Genomic DNA, 19900 nt, shown 5'->3' on the forward strand with positions numbered 1-19900 from the left:
TTAGATAATCTTTTCAAATATTTAATTATCTAAGTTTAAAATTTTATTTTTGTGATAAATTTATATCACTTCATATCATTGGTGTATAATTCATAATGGAAATTTTTATTACTATAATTATATTACTATGTGTATTGTATTGTGACTGAAACACAAATATTTTCAATGGTTTTTACTAAGTAAACTTTCTTTATTCCAAAAAATGTTTTAATAAATATGTCGATTTAATTGACATGTCTTACATATATATATTTTTAAATTGATGTTTGAGTATTCGACACAACAGTTTTCATTCCTTCTTCGATAACACTAAGACATGATCGCCAACTGAAGAACGAGTTTCTCAACATTTGCCAGCGCTGTTTGCTGAATGTCCTGTACATTGTGCTTGAAATGTTCACTTTTTTTGCTGCCTGGTCCATACGGCCACGTACAAATTTAGTACCAAAAACTACAAAAATAAAAAAATTTAGTAAATAGTGAAAAATCAATTCAGATCATCTTACGTTCAAGTAAAAATGGTTCCACTTGATCAGCGGTTATTTGCACTTGTTGCTGTATCGTTTCAAATGTTATGATGCTAGAGTCCTCAGCCAAACTCATGACTGTCAGTAGTTTCATCTTGTGTATATTTGCTTGATGATCTAATGCTGATAAATAAATATAAATGACACATTATATTATATATTTAATGTTACATGTTTAATATTTATATCTAAAATCCTAGAGATTTTGTTTATAAATGGAACAAACTTTTGTTAACATATTCTTACTAAATAATAATACATAGTAAATATTTACTAAGAGAGATTTAAGATATAAATTAAGAAAATTAAGTATGAAATGTAGTTACATTTAAGAAATTATAGATCATGGTATATTTCTAAACAATTTGCTAAAAAATAAGCTATCAATTATAATTTATTTTATCCTATTTAAAAATACGCTTCAACTACTGAAATATTGTTTTTGTTAATAACTTAGTGGTAGTATGGAATCATTTAAATTTATTCAGTGATATTGTTATCATAATGAAGTCTAGTTTTTAATACAGTATACTAAAATATAAGGCTATATTAGTGCCAAGGGTTTAAGGGTTCAATCCTCCCTCTAATTTAACATAATTTTTTATTATTAATATAATATGAATAATTTAGCATTACAGCTTAATAATTACAATATAATATTAATCGATAATATTATAATACAATCATTTTGTTTTTACTAAATGTAACTTTATTAAATTTCCAAATCAATATTTATCTTTCAATGAAATCTTCTTATGTTGGATAAAATATACAGTTAACTATATTTACTTATTTTTATAAGATGACATATCCGCACGTGTTGTCTTTGTCTAACACAAACGTAAAACATAGTCAATTTGTGTTCAGTGGAATCAATTATATGCTATAAGCTTTAATTGATATTATAATATTATAGTTAGTTATAATTATGTAAAACATTATAACTTAAAAATGCTTGTAACTCACTTTAAAATTAAAATCTCAATAAAAGCCTATGAAAATAAATGCTCAAGATAATAGTATTACTTTTAAGTTTGTTAATAAGCAAATTGACTCTATCATTGATGCTAACAGCATAACATTTATTTTGCTGAACGTACATTTGCTATGTTATATATTTGTAAAACGGAGACAACACATAAGGATGACATCTTCTTAATTAACTTTCTTAATTTTGAATAAAGAAAAATGTAGCCGACATTTAACCATTAATGTAAGATTTTATAAATAATAATTTAGTACCTAAAGATTTGATTAAATCCTTGTGACCTTTGTAGAAATCTAAATAGTTGGTAAGATTTCCAGAGACAAATATAACCAAGAGCTCGTGCAAAGGTGAGTTTTGTAGAGATATAACAGGAGTCAAACTCAACAACGGTTCGAACAAGAATGTCTTAGGATCAGCAATAGCAGAGATAATACACCTCTTCGCATCATCTTTAGCCTGTTTTCCATCATCAGCTGTGTAATTGCGGAGAAGTTCAATCATAACTTCTGCAGCCAATTCACTAAAAAAAAAAAAGTAGATATATTTTATTTTGGTTTCAAAATTAATAAAAAATATTTATACAAATAACCAACAGAGAAATCTAACCTGTGTCCATTTTCAATCAGTGCACCATGCAACTGTCTTAGGAGAGACTGCTTTTGTTTTTTGGAATGACTGATTGAAAGTAATGATTTGTTTAAACTATCTATTCCTCCATACACCAATAAAAGCTGCTTGTTTCGTTTCGCTACATCAATTATATCAGAATACAACTGAAAACGAGCTGGTAGTTTTGGGTCAACTGTACCGTGCAATAGCCATAAACTGAGATAAAAAATATATATTAGTAGATTTAAAAAAAAAAATTATTTGAATTTATTATGTAATCTCACTTACGTCTTAAGTATGGTATTGCTGAAACGTTCTTCTTCATACTTAGAAAGTTTTTGACTAAATGCAGTAACAAGGTTGCTCTCCACATCTAAAGTACCAATTCCAATAATCACTGATACAATAGAACATAAAAAGCTTTCAATATCAGCATCTGACAAGTCTGTTTTTAAACAAGCATCACACTTAGATATGATTTCTTTCATATCTTCTTCAATGTTATCTGTTGCCTTCTCTTGTAAAGTAGCGCCAATGCTGCGCAGATATGACCTTAACTCTAAAGCCTACAAACAAAATAGCATATTATTAGATATTATTTGTATTTCAATTGATTCTAATGGATGAAAAATCAAAATCAATGAATAAACGCTATAAAAATCATACCTTAATAGTAGATAATTAATACCTATGGCTAATAATAATATATTCTCAATCAGTGATAATAAATTATAAAATTTTATAAAGTCCATAAAGACTTACATTTATTTTTTATATAAATACCTCCACAATTTATATCTGTAGAAACAATACTAGTATAACTAAGTAAAAATTTACAAGAATATCTTAATGAAAGAAGCAATAAATTAGTTTAGTAAGTCTACACAATTTAATATTCATGGGTCATGGGAAGAAAAACAAGAATTGTATTAGTTAATATGCTTTGGATTAAGAGATTAGAGTGAGAGCCAAAACAAAAGAGAAACCTCTCATAAAAAACGGTTTTGCTTAAGTATAAAATCAACAAATATTATTACTCACAAGTTATAATTAATACCAAATCAACAATTGTTACAACAGTTAAATTAGGTTGTTATCAATTTAGATTATTATATTATACATGCATGTGTGTATTTATTAGATATTTTTTATAAAATTGTAAGCCACTGCAATATTTGATACTTTCAGTTTCTTAAATTTATGGACAAATATTGATTCTTGAATTTGGCTTAATAACAACTATACCTAAATAATCTATTTAAGTTAGGGAGATTGGTCGTTGCTAAGGCAAACTATAAATAAAATTAAAAAACATTTTAACTTTTCCAAAATTTGTTTAATTAAATCATGCTTTTTGGGGGATGTCTGGCGACAAATGAAGAAGTGCTGGTATTTCATTAAAACGATGAGCAAATTTCTATCCGCAAAGAAATCCAACACTGAAAGTAATATACACACACAATACGCCATAGTGATTACGATATCGCGCAGATGTATTGAAACAATTAAACTTCTCAATAATTGTTGACTGTTGTAGGTAGGGTCTATCTGAACAGTCTTGTATTTTTTAAACCAAACCTAACGCTAACTAAGAAAATTGACACGAGCCTGATTGACTCCGATCGCAGGTAGGCATTATTTGAATCCGAGAATTCCTAACGTAACTGCAGAAAGCCTGACCAGTATGTATGTGAAAGTAATTCTTTTCGTTTTAAATTCCTTTCGATACCGTTTAGGCGGATCTGAACACTTAAATTGTTTCGCTTACCTGTTCTTCGCGCGTCAGCTCGATAAACGTTGGAGGACCTGCCATCGTGTGTAGGGCTTGCAACAGTGAACACGAATTTATTTTATTACTTTTAGTGGTCGTTGTCGCGACGGACAGTGGACCGTGGACACTAGAACTAGACGACGTCGGCGGTGGTGCGATGTGTTGTGTTTTGATCGCGAAACGAAACCGTTTCCTAACCTCAACAAGGCGGTGGCGGTCGAAACTAGAAAGGATATCTGATAGTGTCGTAGATGAACACTAAAAATAATTATTGACAACGATTATTGTTATTTGTTATCAAAACTTTTTGAGCGCGGTGTTCCCCCCGACAGCATCGAACTATAATTATTGCTCGCTATACTTCGTTTGTGAGTGTAAATCCTGAGATATTATTAATGCGTTTAATTCTGAATCTGATGAATTTACACCGATCGAGTGTTTGAGGGGGCGAATGAGTGAAGTCGCATTTTGTTTTTCTCGTCCAAATCTGCGCTACATAAATATTATGCGGCATTACCGTATACCACGTAACCGCGTTCCCAACTTCAGTTGTACATTTTCTCGTATTGTATTATCTGAATGACTGAACGAGTAAATAAAATAAAATAAAAATAAAAATAAAAAGCAAAAATCTACATTGTAATTTCGCTGAAACAATATCCGATATCGTCGCACGTCGCACATCACCGTCGTTCGTACAACACGATAATATCGTCTTCACGTCCACCCGTCACATCATCGTCGTCGCCGTCTCTGTCCGTTGTTCATTACAGGTTTTGTCAAAGTCCGATAGGAAACTTAATCGAACGAGCAACGTAAAACCAATTATATCCGATCCCGATGATATGCGCCATGAGATGGAAGATTAGACACACAGTTTGTCGTTTTTATTGAATCGTAAAATTAATAAAAGTGTAAGTAGGTCATTTTTAGACTGGTTGTAGTAATTTTCATGAACAAAATTCGCCCAACTGCTGATCCCTTTGGTGAAGTAATGGGAAAGTCAAAAATAAATGATTCGCCAATCCATTGTTCCACTGCTCGACGACTGTCATCAGCCACCACCATGTAGCTTGAGTGACAATGTCGGTCGTCGTCTACCCGTTTCCAAAGTGATGCTACTATGCTAGCTTATACATATTGTGATTGTTTTAGTTTATCAGAGCACTACTATGGGTCAGACATTATCAGAACCGGTGACTACAAAACATACGGAAAGTTGTCAGAATCAGTATTTAAAAGTTGGTTCCAGCTCTATGCAAGGATGGAGAATCAACATGGAAGATTCCCACACTCATATACTGGCACTTCCGGATGATCCGAAAGCTGCATTTTTTGGAGTTTATGATGGTCATGGTGGTAATAATTATTTTAAGAGAATAGAAACTACAAATTTAACATGTCATAAAAAAAAACACTTGCACCGGTTTTTATTTTAAAAAATCGTTGATGCACATTATAATGAATCTAGAAAAAAAAAGGTCAATGGTTAATATATAGGTATAGTATATGATCATAATACTTAATCCATTATATAAATAATAAAATAACAATAGAATTTAGCTTTTAAAAATTAGAAACACATATTAAATGCATATTGTTAAATGAAGAAATACCTGTAGAATACAGTCCATAGCTTATACAATTAAAAACATTGTCTATGACTTTCAGGTGTTAAAAAACCTAATACATACCAATTTTGTCTGGTTGTATATCTTTAATATACTTATTTACAATTTGTAAACATTTTTCTACGATACAAGTTTGTCTTTGCTTTTTTCTACTTAATCTCCTTCAACATTTAATATCAATTTTATTTCATCCATAGATATTTTCATTTTTATAATTAATTAGATACTTAAGTCCAAATAGTTATGCAAAACAATTATTCCACCCTTTAGTCACATTATTTGTTTAGTACCCTCTAACTATAAACCCTATAAGTGGTTTTATGCCTTAAAAACTTGAAGCAACTTTTTTCCAATAATTGATTTTTTTTTTTTACATAGTATTTTTTTAGGGTTTATTTTTTGCTGACCTGTAATAGTTCTTTCTTATTATATGTTTTTCAATGTTGAATCCGCAATACCTATTATTTACTTAATTTTTTTATTAGTTTTACAATTTGGTTATTGTGCTATTTATACTTACTTGATTTGTGTAAGACCAATTTTAGGTATCATAGATATATTTACTCATTCTTAATTAAATATTGAAATTAATCCTTTATCAGTTGTACTATTGAATTTGTAGCTATTGGAATATGATAAATTACATAAAAAAAGTAATATTAATTACAATTTAATAATGAGTTTCAAAGTTTTTATAATGTTATTTTTTATTTTTATTTATATTATTAATAATCCAACACCTTAAAACTTTATTTATTGCCTTTCTAAGTTAAGTTTCTCAAAATTAAACATGCTTTTAAGGGCATAATTTTATCTATAAAACTAACAAGATAAAAATTATGTCCTTTTAAATTTTAATTATTCTATTCTTATCACTATTTTATTTTAGGAGCAAGAATAGCGCAGTATGCTGGCAAGAATTTACATAAATTTATTACCAAGAGGCCAGAATATGAAGAAAATAAAATTAGTGATGCCTTACAATTGGTAATACAGTACTATTAAATGTTCCAATATAGCATTTATAGTACCTTGAATTATCATTTTAGGGTTTTATGGATATGGATACTGCTATGGCTGAAGACGAAGTGTTAAAAGACGAGCTCGCTGGGTCAACTGCTGTAGTTGTTTTAGTTAAAGATAAAAAAATGTATTGTGTAAGGAAAAATAATGGTTAATTTATTTATCTGATGCTTTCTAATTCATATTTTTCTTAATATCTAGGCAAATGTTGGAGATTCAAGAGCGATTGCATCAGTATGTGGTAAAGTTGAACCATTATCATATGACCACAAACCAAATAATGAGTTAGAAACTAAAAGGATTGAAGCAGCTGGTGGTTGGGTCATGTTTAACAGGGTGAATGGCAACTTAGCTCTATCCAGAGCTCTAGGTGATTACATATTCAAAAAAAATGACCAAAAGAAATTAGATGAACAAATTGTTATTGGTGAGTTATTTACTATGATTTTATTAAATATAATTCTGTTAAACTTTCATAACATTCGAAAAGTAAAAATATATAATTGTACTTATATAATATAAAATATGTAATGAAATAAAATGTTTTAAATACATCATTAAATTTAATTTCTAGCCTGGCCTGATATCGAAGTAAAATCAGTTACAAAGGACTTAGAATTCATTGTCTTAGCATGTGATGGCATTTGGGATGTAATGACTAATGAAGTAAGACATATTTTAAGTAAAGTGTAATAGTGTGATATATATAATCATAATATTATAAAATAATATATTTTAAATTGATGAAGTGATTGTATTGATGTGACAAGATTTTACAATGTGTTATTTATTTTCAAAAATAGAGTTGGTCTTGGATAGAAAAGTTGTATCTAGTTTATACTTTAGAAAGATCAAAATAAAAATTACTATCGATCCTTGAAACTTTTACCAATATTATCATTTTCATTTAATGATACAATTTTAAAGTTTTTAACTTTTTTGAGCTATTTTTAGAAATGTGACATTTTCAATTTCTTTTAGTTTTTTTTTATATTTTATGAATATTTTTTTCTTATACACTGGGTAAAAATTCTTAAACATTTATAACAAGATCCTACAAAAGTAGAAGTATACTAGAACCAAAATATTTAAAAATCTTATTAAGAATTTTTTATAAACATCTTAAGTTCAAATTTTGACGAAATTATCTATTTAAATAATAAATAACGATGTTAATTTTACTTTGTTATAATTTTAAAAATTTTTGTGGTAACAGAAGGTTAGGATATGTAACTTGTATGTATCTTTTATTATTATGAAATTTTTATTGTTTACAATGACTTGATTTACTTTAAAATCTTATATATTTAATGTTTATTTATGTCATGAATCATCTAGTTTTGCTGTTTTACAGGGTATTTATAGAAACATAAAATTTAATTTTTATAAATTGTTTTAATATGGTGGTATAAATGTTTATTATTTAAATAATATTTAATCAAGTACTACGTTATCCAAGAAAAAATTATATCAAGTGAAATAAATGACATTAACCCATCGTTGGTCGTGTCTTTTTTGTTTTACTTCTTTGGTCGCATGGTGAGAGGTTCTCTCACCTTCTTTAAATGTCATATAATGTTTTAAACTACCAAAACACATTTATTATGTAAATAAGCTACTTAAAAATATATACATTACACATTACAATTTAAATAATCGTGCATTAACATATTATTGTTAATATAAAAAAAAAAAGGAAAAAATGTTTTATTCTTGAATTTGCGTATTACATATACAGGAATCGCAGTTTAGCATTTTTTTGCTACATTTTTACACCATGTTTTAGTATTACAAAATTCTTTGTAGAGTTCTAATATTATGAGGAGTATCTGATAAGGTAATAGTATAACTAATAGTCAATAAACTGAGGTCAAAGGCAGTGGTGACAAAAATATGATCGTGGTGAGAGATTCTCTCTCCACGTGACCAATGAAGGGTTAATAGCTATATCAAAAAAACATATAACATAATATACTTAGTTATATAGACTGAAAGACCGTCCCCAATCAAAGTACTTTTCCATGTACAATGATATATCATTGAATTCAAATTTAACACACCCATGTAGTGACCCATTTGACAACTAATTTACAGCAAAGTGATAGCTACTTGTCTTCTTTTTTTTTTTTTTATCTTTTAATGAAATTTAATTCTGATATTTGTTCATTTAATTTATAAACAGTTAAAATAATATTAAATATTAAGAATTATATTGTTAAAAATATAATGGATTATAATATTTATGGTAGTGTAAATGTTTTAATTTAATGTACTATAATATCACTTAATCTTTGTATAATATCATAAAATATTCTTTTTACATTTTTTTTTTTATGTTTTAGGAAGTTGTAGAGTTTGTACGTTTCCGTGTCAGCAATGGCATGGAGCCTGAGGATATATGTGAAGATTTAATGACAAGGTGTCTAGCACCCAATGGTCAAATGGGAGGTCTTGGGTGTGACAATATGACAGTTGTAATAGTTTGTTTCCTAGGCGAAGACCGTACTTGGAAAGAATTACAAGTACAATGTTCTAAACCTTCAGCTGCAAAATCAATAAACTACCCAAGTAGTGGCTCCCCACCATTAAGTCCCAAATCCAAGCACTAGTATTTTCTTGAGCATTGTTTTATTTATACTTTATTTTACTTTGGTTCTCACACATCATTTGTTTTTTGGCAATAAATTAATATTAATAATAATAATAATTGTGTACATAATAGCACTGGGAAAATATTTTAAATTGTTTGTGTCATAATATTATATTTTACTTAACATTTTTTTTCCTTTTTATAATTATCTCTTGTAGATAAAAAGTAATATAATTTCCCTATATAAATCCCAAGTCATTTTTGTATTTATATAAGTTTTTTTTTATATATATATAATATGCTATGATATACTAATGTCTAATACATAATTGGAACACTAATGATGTAAATAACAATTTCATGTAACACACTAGTCCATCCAGTACTTTAGAGGATGATGTTAATTTTTAGAGCATGAGTTGAAAATGAAACAAAATTATACATAAATATTTTAATACGAAACATAGTGCGTTAAATGTTATGTAATTTTAAACAAAATATTTGTACAATCAGACGTTTAGTTTTTAGCACCCAAAGGACTGGCCGTATTATAATTTTTGTGAATGAATATTAATAAAATAATAGTACAACTTGTATTTGTTAAATGATTGAGTAATATCAATTAATATTATATTTTTAATAGTTTTAAGAGTTATATAACTTAAAAAAAAAACATGTCATTATAGTTAACTACTAGTATTTGAAATAAAAATATGGTTTCCTAGATTGATAGTATGTTAAACCAATATCACATATCCATAATCCCTGAACATATCAACAAATTTAAAAATATGAATTATTTAAATAAGGATATTAACCCATGATAATTGCATTGAACTATTTAAACGTAAGATTTATGTCCTCAGTCTACAATTTGAATGACTTATATCAGGTATTTGCAACCTTTTTTCCTACTAATTTTTACTATGGCAGTTCAGCATGCCATTTATTTAAAATCATGCTTTTGTATTTCAGAGTTTGAAGTATGTTATTATATTTTTGATTCTGGTATTGAATAAAAATAAGTCTGGACAGTGTGGTCACTCATATGAATTCATAGGTGTAACCAAGGAGGGTTTCAGCACCTCCGGAATTTTTGGGTAAATGTATGTGCAATGTGCTTATAGGCATATTAGTATTGACTTTATTTTGGCCCACAGTGTAAAATATGTATAATGTTTTCATATTAACGAATAATCATTCAAATCGGCTGTGAACACCAATATAAACGTTAGAAACAATAAATAATAATCTAATTAGAAAAACTTTGCTATAAAACTTTAATAAGAATCCAGCCCCCTCCCCCCATAACTTAAAAGACTAGTTATGCATAGGCATATGATGTTAGTGGTATTTGGAATTTGTAATATTATTTTTTCCTGTAAATGTCTTCTATGAGTTCTATGGGATAACTAAGATGCAATTTAACACGTATCTGATTAGTGTTTTAATGTGACACTCAATTAAAAGTTTAAAAATTATGGGCTACATCATATATACAGTGTACTATACTATGCTATAAAGGTTGTACTCATGGCTAAATATATATTTAGCTATGCCTTGTACCGACTTGTGGTTTATATTAAAATTCTTAAAATAGTAGAATTTATGACGCAATAGACAACCATTAATCTGACATCAGTGATCAACAATTCGATATTCATTATGTCATCGATTACAACATGATACAATTTATTATAGTGCATTGATACCTATAATATAAGGCTTTATCGACTCGCGATGTACAATATTTTGGAGAACAGATACAAAGTCGCGAAAAATGTATAAAATCTCAACTTGAATAATTCGTAAAATTGGAAATTATTATTTATGTTCCACACTAAAATTAGATACGAAATTTTGCTGTAGCACTCGGCAGCAGACCACATACAATTGGCTTTCAATGAGCTTGGCAGATAATGCATTCAGCAATAACAAGAAGAAAAAAATGCAATCAATAGGTTACATGCGTTATATCTTATACACACGCAATTTATCTTAGAATATCTTTAGAACTCGTTTTATACACTCGTAGCAATTGCGGCGTCAAAGACGGACCCCACCTCGAAATTATTCTTGATTTTACACAGAGCCGTGCCTTATTTTCTAACGATTTCTTATCATTATGCATTTCAATTTTTTTGGCGTACCTTTAGACCGTGCCCCTTGTGCCCCCCCCCACGGCACGGCTCTGATTTTACACACAAATTTGAATTTGTATTTTCTCAAATATTATTAGTTGTTACGTAGCTATAGTTATAAAAATAAATGTGTAATTCCGGGGTCTGGTCTTTCTATTTCACACGTACAGTTACACAAACATAACTGTAGGTTATTTACGAATTACGTTGTTTTGTGTTGTTCACGGAAATGGTTATATGGTTATCATAATATAAATCTAATTTTAGACGATTCTGAAAAATTACCATATCCCAGTAAACATGATAATAATACGTATAATCTACGTTTAAAATAAGGGTACTTTTAGTACATGCATATACTTTGTTAATATACCTACCTATGTCCCATAATCTGTCCAGCGAGAGAACGCGCCGATCCTGCGCAACCCCCTGCGTCACCATTATGCCATAAGAACTGGTCCATTGTTCACTTATGGCTGGGTATGCGCAGAAAAACTGATTTTGGTCGGTCTGCGGGGCGTTCTATCGCTGGACAGCCGTGGACAGAGTATACGACAATTTAGGGATGGGAATTTCGACTTACTCTGGTGAACTGAATCATTCAACTCGGCTCACTATAATGGGTCGACCCACCAACTCCCGATTTGTGAGTTCTATTCAACTTGCGAGGCTCGACTCCATAGATATTGATTATGAACAGTTCACGAGTTGTTCATATAGTCGAGTTCAATACCTAGCGGCTAGCATCGTAAACGTTATCGGCTCATGGCACATCCATAAACGAATCTAATAAATAACAAAATGGTTTGATATTTAAAAACTTTAGTGGATTTTACCGAAACGCGTGAGCAAATCGCCTAATACCTATTTAAGATAAGAGTTAATGAATAAATATGAATAATTGTCTAAAAACTAGAGGAACGTCCTCAGAACAGTAAAAAGTGCATTCAAAGTAAAATTTTTTAAAAAGTGCAAAAATATGCACAATAAGAACTAAATTATTAGCTTTGCGAAGTGGTGATATCGTAACCAATGAGGTTCATCGTAACGACATACGTCATACGTATATTATTGGTATAATAAATACGTTTAGCTAAGTTTGTTTTTCGTTTACGTTGGGTAGAACTCTATTCGTATACCTTACGCTGTACAACGTACATCTATACACGCGTGTTTAACGTGGACAGTAGGTAAGTTTGTTATTGGATGGTCCGGAATTACGTGTATACAGAACGATTGGTATTATTAAATTGGCTGTGTATAATAGTCAGCCAACAGCGTCAACATCGAGAAGGTCGAGGTCGGGGAGACCGTAGGTCCATTATGGCATTGCTGTTCCCCCCATGGCCCCACCACGCCGGTCATCATTTGTGTCACAATCGTGTGACTGTGCCTGCCCTAATTGATGTCGGCCTCCTTTTAGCCCGCCCTGGAAAAAGACCCGATACCGCCATTTTTTTTTACCCAAACCATTAAATGGGAACATTGTGAACTGTCTTTCGTTAACTTTTTTTTTATCATAAAATAAGTAAATTTATTGCCATCGATAAGATATTTAAATTTATTTTTCAAGCGACGTTAATAATGGTTTCCCCGAGGTGGGTTCCAAGTATTTTATTCCTAGCCTTTTTTTTTCCCGAGGCTTGTTTAGCATTTACCTAGAACAGTGCTTCCCATTTAGTATGATGTCACGGACCCCTTATCATAGGCGGAAATCCATTGAAAAAGTTGGGAGAGGGGGCTACGATTTTTCTCATAAACCAAAACCGTTAGAAATTTATTAATTGTATGCATTACGTATGTATACCTAATGGATTTTATTTTCGTTTTCATTTAGTGAGATAGATTTAAAGTTTAGATTTGTATGGGGTTACCCTGCAAAATGTTTGTGCACTACTCCGCTTGTCTAAACTTTAAATACGTTTAACTCATTAACTACTCGCCTTATATTCGATTTTTATGTATCAAAATACTCAGAAAATTATTCTGATTTGGATTATGAAATTAAAACTCTATGTTGTCATTCAAAAAGATGACAACACATTCATGTTTAAAAAAATATTTAAAAATGTAATTTTTTAATAAAAACGTTGTTTTTTTAACAACTTGAAACTATGTAAAAAAATGTTTTCAAAAACATGAATACTTATTGAAATAATGAGTGTTTTATGATAAAAAAAATCACTGTATATTGTATTTCTAAATTAATATAATTTTATATATTTTGTTTTATTCGGCAGACGATGATGAAACAAATCACTATAGAACAGTGTTCCAACTTATAATTTTAATTTTCGTATAAAATATTATGTAAAATATTATACTAACAAAATATAAAAATTATTATGTGTTATATTTCTTGTTTTTTAAGAATATAATATATGAAAATGAAACTACAAAATTTTTATGTTTACAAGAATGTTTGAGGGGGCTTGGTAAGCTCCCCCGATTTCCGCCAATGACCCTTATTTCTACATATTTTAAGTACTTATTTTTCAATTTTGTTTAATTATGAAAATGATATACATTTATAATAAATGTATTGTCGACCTTTTTCGCGATAATAGAGTTTCAATAGAGAATAGAGATAGTTCAAAACTTTTCAAAATACCTGGAATTTCAAACCATTACGAATTTAATAATTCTACTAAAATAAAATAAAAATATCACTTCAGTACTACACACGATTAAATCCTATTATATATCTACACAACCACGGACCCCCCCCCTCCAACATCAACACGAAGACCCCAGGGGGTCCGCGGACCACTGCCAATTTGGAACCACTGACCTAGAACGGCTAGAACTAAGAACACTACTACTGACGAGAGTACGAAAATCTTAAGCTTAACCCTTTCACCCCCTTATCGTACAAGATTAATAGATAACAAAGATGTCTGTATTATCGATAAAAATCCCGCGCTTTTATAGCACAAAAAGAGCGATAATGGTTTTTGAATAATTCAATCATAGTTGATAACGTCGAAGTCATTCGATTTAATAATTTAGAATTATACCTATATATTTCTACCTATAGTACTTAACTCGTTTCAGAGTTTTTGACGAGTGCTATTACTGAGTACCGGATTTTCGCATTAAGTAAATTGAATTTTTCAGCCGTAACCGTTTAAGGTTTGTGGCACCACCGTCTATTGATTGTCATACGCATAATGTATTTGAGAGTTTCCTAAGCGTATTTTTCGGGTACGAGTAAAAAATGACGTCGTTTGAATGCAAAGGAGTGTTGGTAGATTTTCCCTACGAACCGTACGAAGTTCAGAAACAATACATCGAAAAGGTTCTGGAATGTTTGCAAAACGTAAGCAGTGCATCGTTATTGGTTTCGTTTATTTAATCAGTGTGTGTACGTTGAGTTTTACGTTTTCAGGGACACAATGGTGTTCTGGAGTCACCCACTGGGACTGGAAAAACTCTGTCTTTGTTGTGTTCGTCTTTGGCCTGGCTGATGGCCAAAAAAGCAGCGATTCAAGCCAATCGAATGTGTCCGACGGAGAGTAGCATATCTATGTCGGTCAATACAGCAGCTGGCGTTGACAAGAATCCAGGCAGTGCTTGGAGTAAGCTTTCAAATTTTTTAGTAGTAGTTTAGGTATTTTAGGTTTTGAACAGTGCTATAAATGTGTTAGTCTTACAGGAGTAATATGTTGCAATCTTCAATTTTGGATTAAAATCACACACTATAAAATAATCGGGATAAACTCGAAAAAAAGAAATAAAAATTAATAGTAATTTATATAACATGCAGGTATGAACTATGTGATTGATTTGACAAAAATAAGTTCAACTTACCATATTACTTATAAGTAGTAGTCCTTTAGTAGGAAATTTAAATTAATTACAATATTTAAAATATTTTTAGAAATAAACGCCACTAGACAGACTGTTCAGAATCGCTTTTTAATTGCAATCATTTATCAGTCACCATTGAATTTGAATTGAATGTATTTATTTTAGTAGTCTCAATGACTGAATACACTCAACAACTACTATAATATATAGAAGAGCAACTTATCCAACATTTTAAATTTAAATATCCATTATTTTTCTTTAACCTTTGTTAGATGGAGTGATTCGACCGCCACGTATTATTTATGGCTCACGAACTCACACTCAGCTTAATCAAGTGATGAAAGAACTTCGTCGGACTAATTACAAACACATGAAAGTCGGTATAATTGGTTCAAGAGACCAGTTGTGTATTCATCCAGAAGTTATGAAAGAAGCAACTTCTTCTGTTAAAATTGCATTATGCCGTGCTAAAGTAAGCACTCGCACATGCCAATTTTACAATAATGTTGAGCTTAAATCTCAAGAAGCATTTGTAGAAAACGGAATTGCAGATATAGAAGATTTAGTAAACAAAGGCAAAAAATTTAACTGCTGTCCATATTATGGGTCTAGAGAATTACAAAAAGATGTTGACATACTATTCACTCCATACAATTACATTATTGATCCAAGGACAAGAAAAGCCCAAGACATCCAATTTAGTGTAGGTATTCATTACTTTCATCACTTTTATTTATTAAGCAATTTATCATAGAATTAACCAAAGTTAATAATAGTAATTATATTAGGATGATGTTATCATTCTTGACGAAGGACATAATGTTGAAAAGATGTGTGAAGAATCTTGTTCCGTAGAAATAAGCAGCACTGACATTGCTCTTTGCATTGATGCTGTGACTGATGTAAGATATATTCTTAATTGTAATTGTTTATAACTAATATAAGATAAATTATCATACCTAATAATTAATTAATTGGAATTAAGAACTACCCTATAATATAATTTAGCTTCTATTATCCATTTAGATTATGAAACAATTGTATGATGAAAAAAATACAGAATTTTCTACAGAACCAATACAGTTAAAACCTAGAGAATTTTCTGATGATGACTATATGTGTTTTAAAAGCATTATTTTTAGAAATAGAAAAAGTTATTGATGGTATTGAGCTTACAAACAGTACCAACGATAAGAAAATGGAAGGATCGTATATATTTAAACTGCTTCAAGGCGCGGACGTTAGTATTTACCATATATATATATATAAATATGTAACTATTCTGAAAACTAAAATCTGATCTAGTCATTTTTTTTTTTTTAGATAACACCTTCAAACATGTCTAAATTTATTAGCTTTTTAAGTTCTGTTTCGTTATATTTGTCGTCATCTAATAGCAATGCTCCTCATCAAGCTAAAGAAGCATGTTTATATAAATTTCAACAATTTTTAGAATGTGTTTTACAAAGTTTAGGAACTAATGGAGACTCTAAGAATACAGACAAATATTTTAGAGTAAGAATTATTATAGAATTTATCTAAATTGTTTATATTTATTTTTATTATTCATTGTTTAATAATTGATTTGTTTTTAATTATTTATGTTATATAATATGTTTCGAATATTTTTTACAATACATTTTAAACTATATTTGTAGACATACATACAATTGGAGCAGAGTAAATATAAGCCAAAGAATGATACAGTTAAATTAAAAGATCTCAAAAAAGGCAAGACTTTGAATTTTTGGTGCTTTAGTCCTGGATTTGGGTATGCATTTTCTTTATATTCAGTATAGCAAAGTGCAGTAGGTTCTACTACAGGATCTTTAAAATATTATATGAAATAAAAAGTGGTAATTGCATAAAGACATTACACAGCCCTTATTTCCTAACTTTATTTGAAAGGCTATTATAGTATTATAATTATATCACACACCACACATAATTATTCCTAGCTTTAAAAAAAATACAAATAATTAATTAATAATTCATATTTATGTTTAAAAATGTAATAATTTTATTTTTATAAATCTGTTAGCTTTACATGTAAATTTGAAAATATTGTGCTTATCCTTCTTATTATGTCCATAATCTTAGAACTTTTAGAAAAGTGTTCATTAAAGTTTTTCATGCCTCAAAAAATGTTTTCAGAATAATAGTCATGTAACTAATTGCTTAATTTATTGTATTTGTTATGTGTATATGAATGTGTTATAAATTTAATTAATTTAATGAATTATTGGTTTTTTGATAGATTTAATAAATTTTGGAAAAAAAGTATATATTTTTAATAATAATATGCATAATTTCTGAATAATTAATTGTTGACTTCCACAGGATGAGAGACTTATTGAATCGAAATGTTCATTGTATAATACTTACAAGTGGTACATTGTCTCCTTTAGCTGCAACTATTTCTGAAATTGGAATTCCAGTTAAAGTACAATTGCAAAATGCTCATGTCATTAAAAATACTCAAGTTAGTTAAACTAATAACTATTAATTTATCATAATATTATTTTATACATTGTTTGTATTTAAGGTATGTGTATCAGTCATAAAATCTGGACCAAGTAACAAACCACTTATATGCAACTACAGTAGCCGGTAAATAAAATATTTTTAAATTATCGAAAATTATTGTTTATTAAAGTTTATCAAATCAATCTTTTAAATTTGTTTTTAATAAAATAAAATTAATTTTGATCTACTAATTAGTTAATGGCATTATTACTTTTTTTTTTAGGAATAATTCTGATTTTCTTGTAAGTTTGGGCCAAACTCTAGTAAATTTTTCACGCATTATACCTGGAGGTACTTTGGTTTTTTTCCCTTCATACCCATTTTTAGACCAGTGTGTTAATCATTGGCAGGGTTGTAATATATGGGCATCAATCACTAAGAATAAAGTAATATAAATATATATATTTGAAATAAAGTGTTGTCATTAATATTATTTTATTCTAGTCTATATTTGTTGAACCAAAAAATAAAGATGTGTTAAACATTGTAATTGAAGATTATTATAAAGCTATTCAAGAAAACAAGGGTGCTATGTTGTTAGCAGTTTATAGAGGAAAAGTTTCCGAAGGTCTTGACTTTTCTGATTGGAAAGCTAGAGCTGTAATTATATTAGGACTACCTTATCCTCCTTACCAAGATCCACGGGTAGTGATGAAAAGAGAATATTTGGATGAAATGAGAAAAGAAAATGCACAGGTAAAAATTAAAAATGAGTTTTATTGTTATTTATTTATTTAATATTTATTATGTTTTTTTTTTTATCTTTGTTATAATTATTTTAGTGTTTATCTGGTCAAGAATGGTACAAGTTGGAAGCTATTAAAGCTGTGAATCAAGCAATGGGACGTGTAATTAGACATATTGGTGATTGGGGTTCTATTATATTTTGTGACGAACGTTATGCGAGTTTTAATATTAAATCACAACTCTCTGCCTGGTTACAACCTCATCTAAAAATATATGATCAGTTTTCAATGGCTTACAGAGAAAACATGAAATTTTTCAAAAACTCTGGTGCAACAGTAATTATTTATATACTTTAATATTATAATAGATAACTATGTAAGAATAGTTGATAATCTGTGAATAATGTTTTAGATGCCTTCTGCAGTTTTATTTTCAAATGCTACATTCGATGAGCCTGCTCAAGCTACTGTATTGAGATCGATTGAATCAGTTAAACGAAAAGCATTGGAAGATGACACTATAAAACTTTATGAAAGTTACTGTAGTAAAGATAATAAAAAAATAGAAAAAAAAAGTACATCGATCATCTCTAGTAGTTCTAATAGCATTTTAGAGTTTGTTGATATCTTTGAAGAGCAAACAATAATCAACACCATTTCAGAAAGTCAGCCTTTAAAAATTGATGTAACATCTGATTTAAAACCTGTAGTTAAAAAGCGTAAATTAAAAATAATACCCAATAAAATTGAGTATCCCAAAACAATAGTGGACTCAAAAAATAAAACTATTAATTTTATGACAAAAGTAAGTATTTGTTTTTAGTTAACAACTTTTTAAACCAAATTTTAATTTAACAGATTATATAATTGTGTTATTTTTATTTTTTGTTACATATAGGTTCGAACTGTACTAAAAGAAAATGATACATACACAAAGTTTGTCAGTATTGTTAAAAAATATATGACAGAAAAAAATTGTAATGAATTAATTGAAAATCTAGACAAGTTATTTCCAAAAAAAACTCAAGAGATTATTAGTATTTTGCTAGGTAAATTATATTACTGTGCATTTATAAATTCAAATCATAATAACTCCTTAATAAATGATTGATTTTAATATTGCCGAATTGAAATGTTTCAGGTCTAAAAGATTTTTTTAATAAAGATTCAAATAGCCAACTGTTATTAAATTATTGTGCTGGATTAAGAGTAGAACATGATGTGTAATTAATGAACCATATAATTTTATTTTTCCTACTAATGACATAAATAATTTTTATGAAACATCAATTTTATAAAAAATGTAATGCATTACAATTTTGTAGTTTATTTTTTAATTTTTATTATCGTATATTTAAATATTTTATTGAATAAAGGATACATATGTGTTAATTGCTTATTTAGAAATATTTCAATTTTAATACTAATTGATGTTTTTATATCTGTTATAATGGTGTAATAGTATTTTTTTGTCAAGCCAAGACATATTAATACGAATTTGACTATTTTGGAAAATAATTATTTAATTTTTTCCATGAGTATTGTGGACTATTAGTATATTAGTATTTTGTTCATAGAAATATCTGTTAATTTTTTAA

The 19900-nt window shown here is 28.8% G+C and overlaps 3 protein-coding genes across 4 annotated transcripts; 2 read left to right on the top strand and 1 right to left on the bottom strand.

Moving 5' to 3' along the window:
- Positions 1 to 159: 159 nt before the first annotated feature.
- LOC113549910 (eukaryotic translation initiation factor 3 subunit M) lies at positions 160 to 4247 on the bottom strand. Its single transcript, XM_026951424.1, has 6 exons — positions 3893 to 4247; positions 2413 to 2690; positions 2122 to 2340; positions 1770 to 2035; positions 507 to 650; positions 160 to 451 (listed from the first exon to the last, which is right to left on the bottom strand). The coding sequence occupies exons 1-6, from the start codon at positions 3935 to 3937 to the stop codon at positions 255 to 257; spliced, it is 1149 nt and encodes a 382-aa protein (XP_026807225.1). The 5' UTR covers positions 3938 to 4247; the 3' UTR covers positions 160 to 254.
- A 218-nt stretch (positions 4248 to 4465) lies between these two features.
- LOC113549911 (probable protein phosphatase 2C T23F11.1) lies at positions 4466 to 9735 on the top strand. 2 transcript variants are annotated; one of them, XM_026951425.1, is made up of 7 exons: positions 4466 to 4809; positions 5051 to 5254; positions 6416 to 6513; positions 6576 to 6683; positions 6751 to 6976; positions 7124 to 7215; positions 8892 to 9158. In XM_026951425.1, the coding sequence occupies exons 2-7, from the start codon at positions 5068 to 5070 to the stop codon at positions 9156 to 9158; spliced, it is 978 nt and encodes a 325-aa protein (XP_026807226.1). In that variant the 5' UTR covers positions 4466 to 4809; positions 5051 to 5067. The 2 variants fall into 2 exon arrangements, with proteins under 2 accessions (XP_026807226.1, XP_026807228.1); XM_026951427.1 differs by lacking the exon at positions 4466 to 4809 and having other exon boundaries at positions 5068 to 5254; positions 8892 to 9735.
- A 4532-nt stretch (positions 9736 to 14267) lies between these two features.
- Positions 14268 to 19580, top strand: LOC113547977 (regulator of telomere elongation helicase 1 homolog). The gene is given in 16 exon segments (XM_026948583.1): positions 14268 to 14599; positions 14669 to 14858; positions 15363 to 15793; positions 15879 to 15992; positions 16117 to 16203; positions 16205 to 16330; positions 16414 to 16605; positions 16749 to 16861; positions 17431 to 17572; positions 17636 to 17700; positions 17840 to 18002; positions 18061 to 18312; positions 18399 to 18638; positions 18715 to 19107; positions 19201 to 19351; positions 19444 to 19580. Coding segments are annotated over 16 exon segments (2847 nt in total). The 5' UTR covers positions 14268 to 14497; the 3' UTR covers positions 19530 to 19580.
- Positions 19581 to 19900: the final 320 nt, after the last annotated feature.

This window comes from Rhopalosiphum maidis, chromosome 1 (genome assembly GCF_003676215.2).
Source record: "Rhopalosiphum maidis isolate BTI-1 chromosome 1, ASM367621v3, whole genome shotgun sequence".
In the NCBI taxonomy this organism is placed as follows: domain Eukaryota; kingdom Metazoa; phylum Arthropoda; class Insecta; order Hemiptera; family Aphididae; genus Rhopalosiphum; species Rhopalosiphum maidis.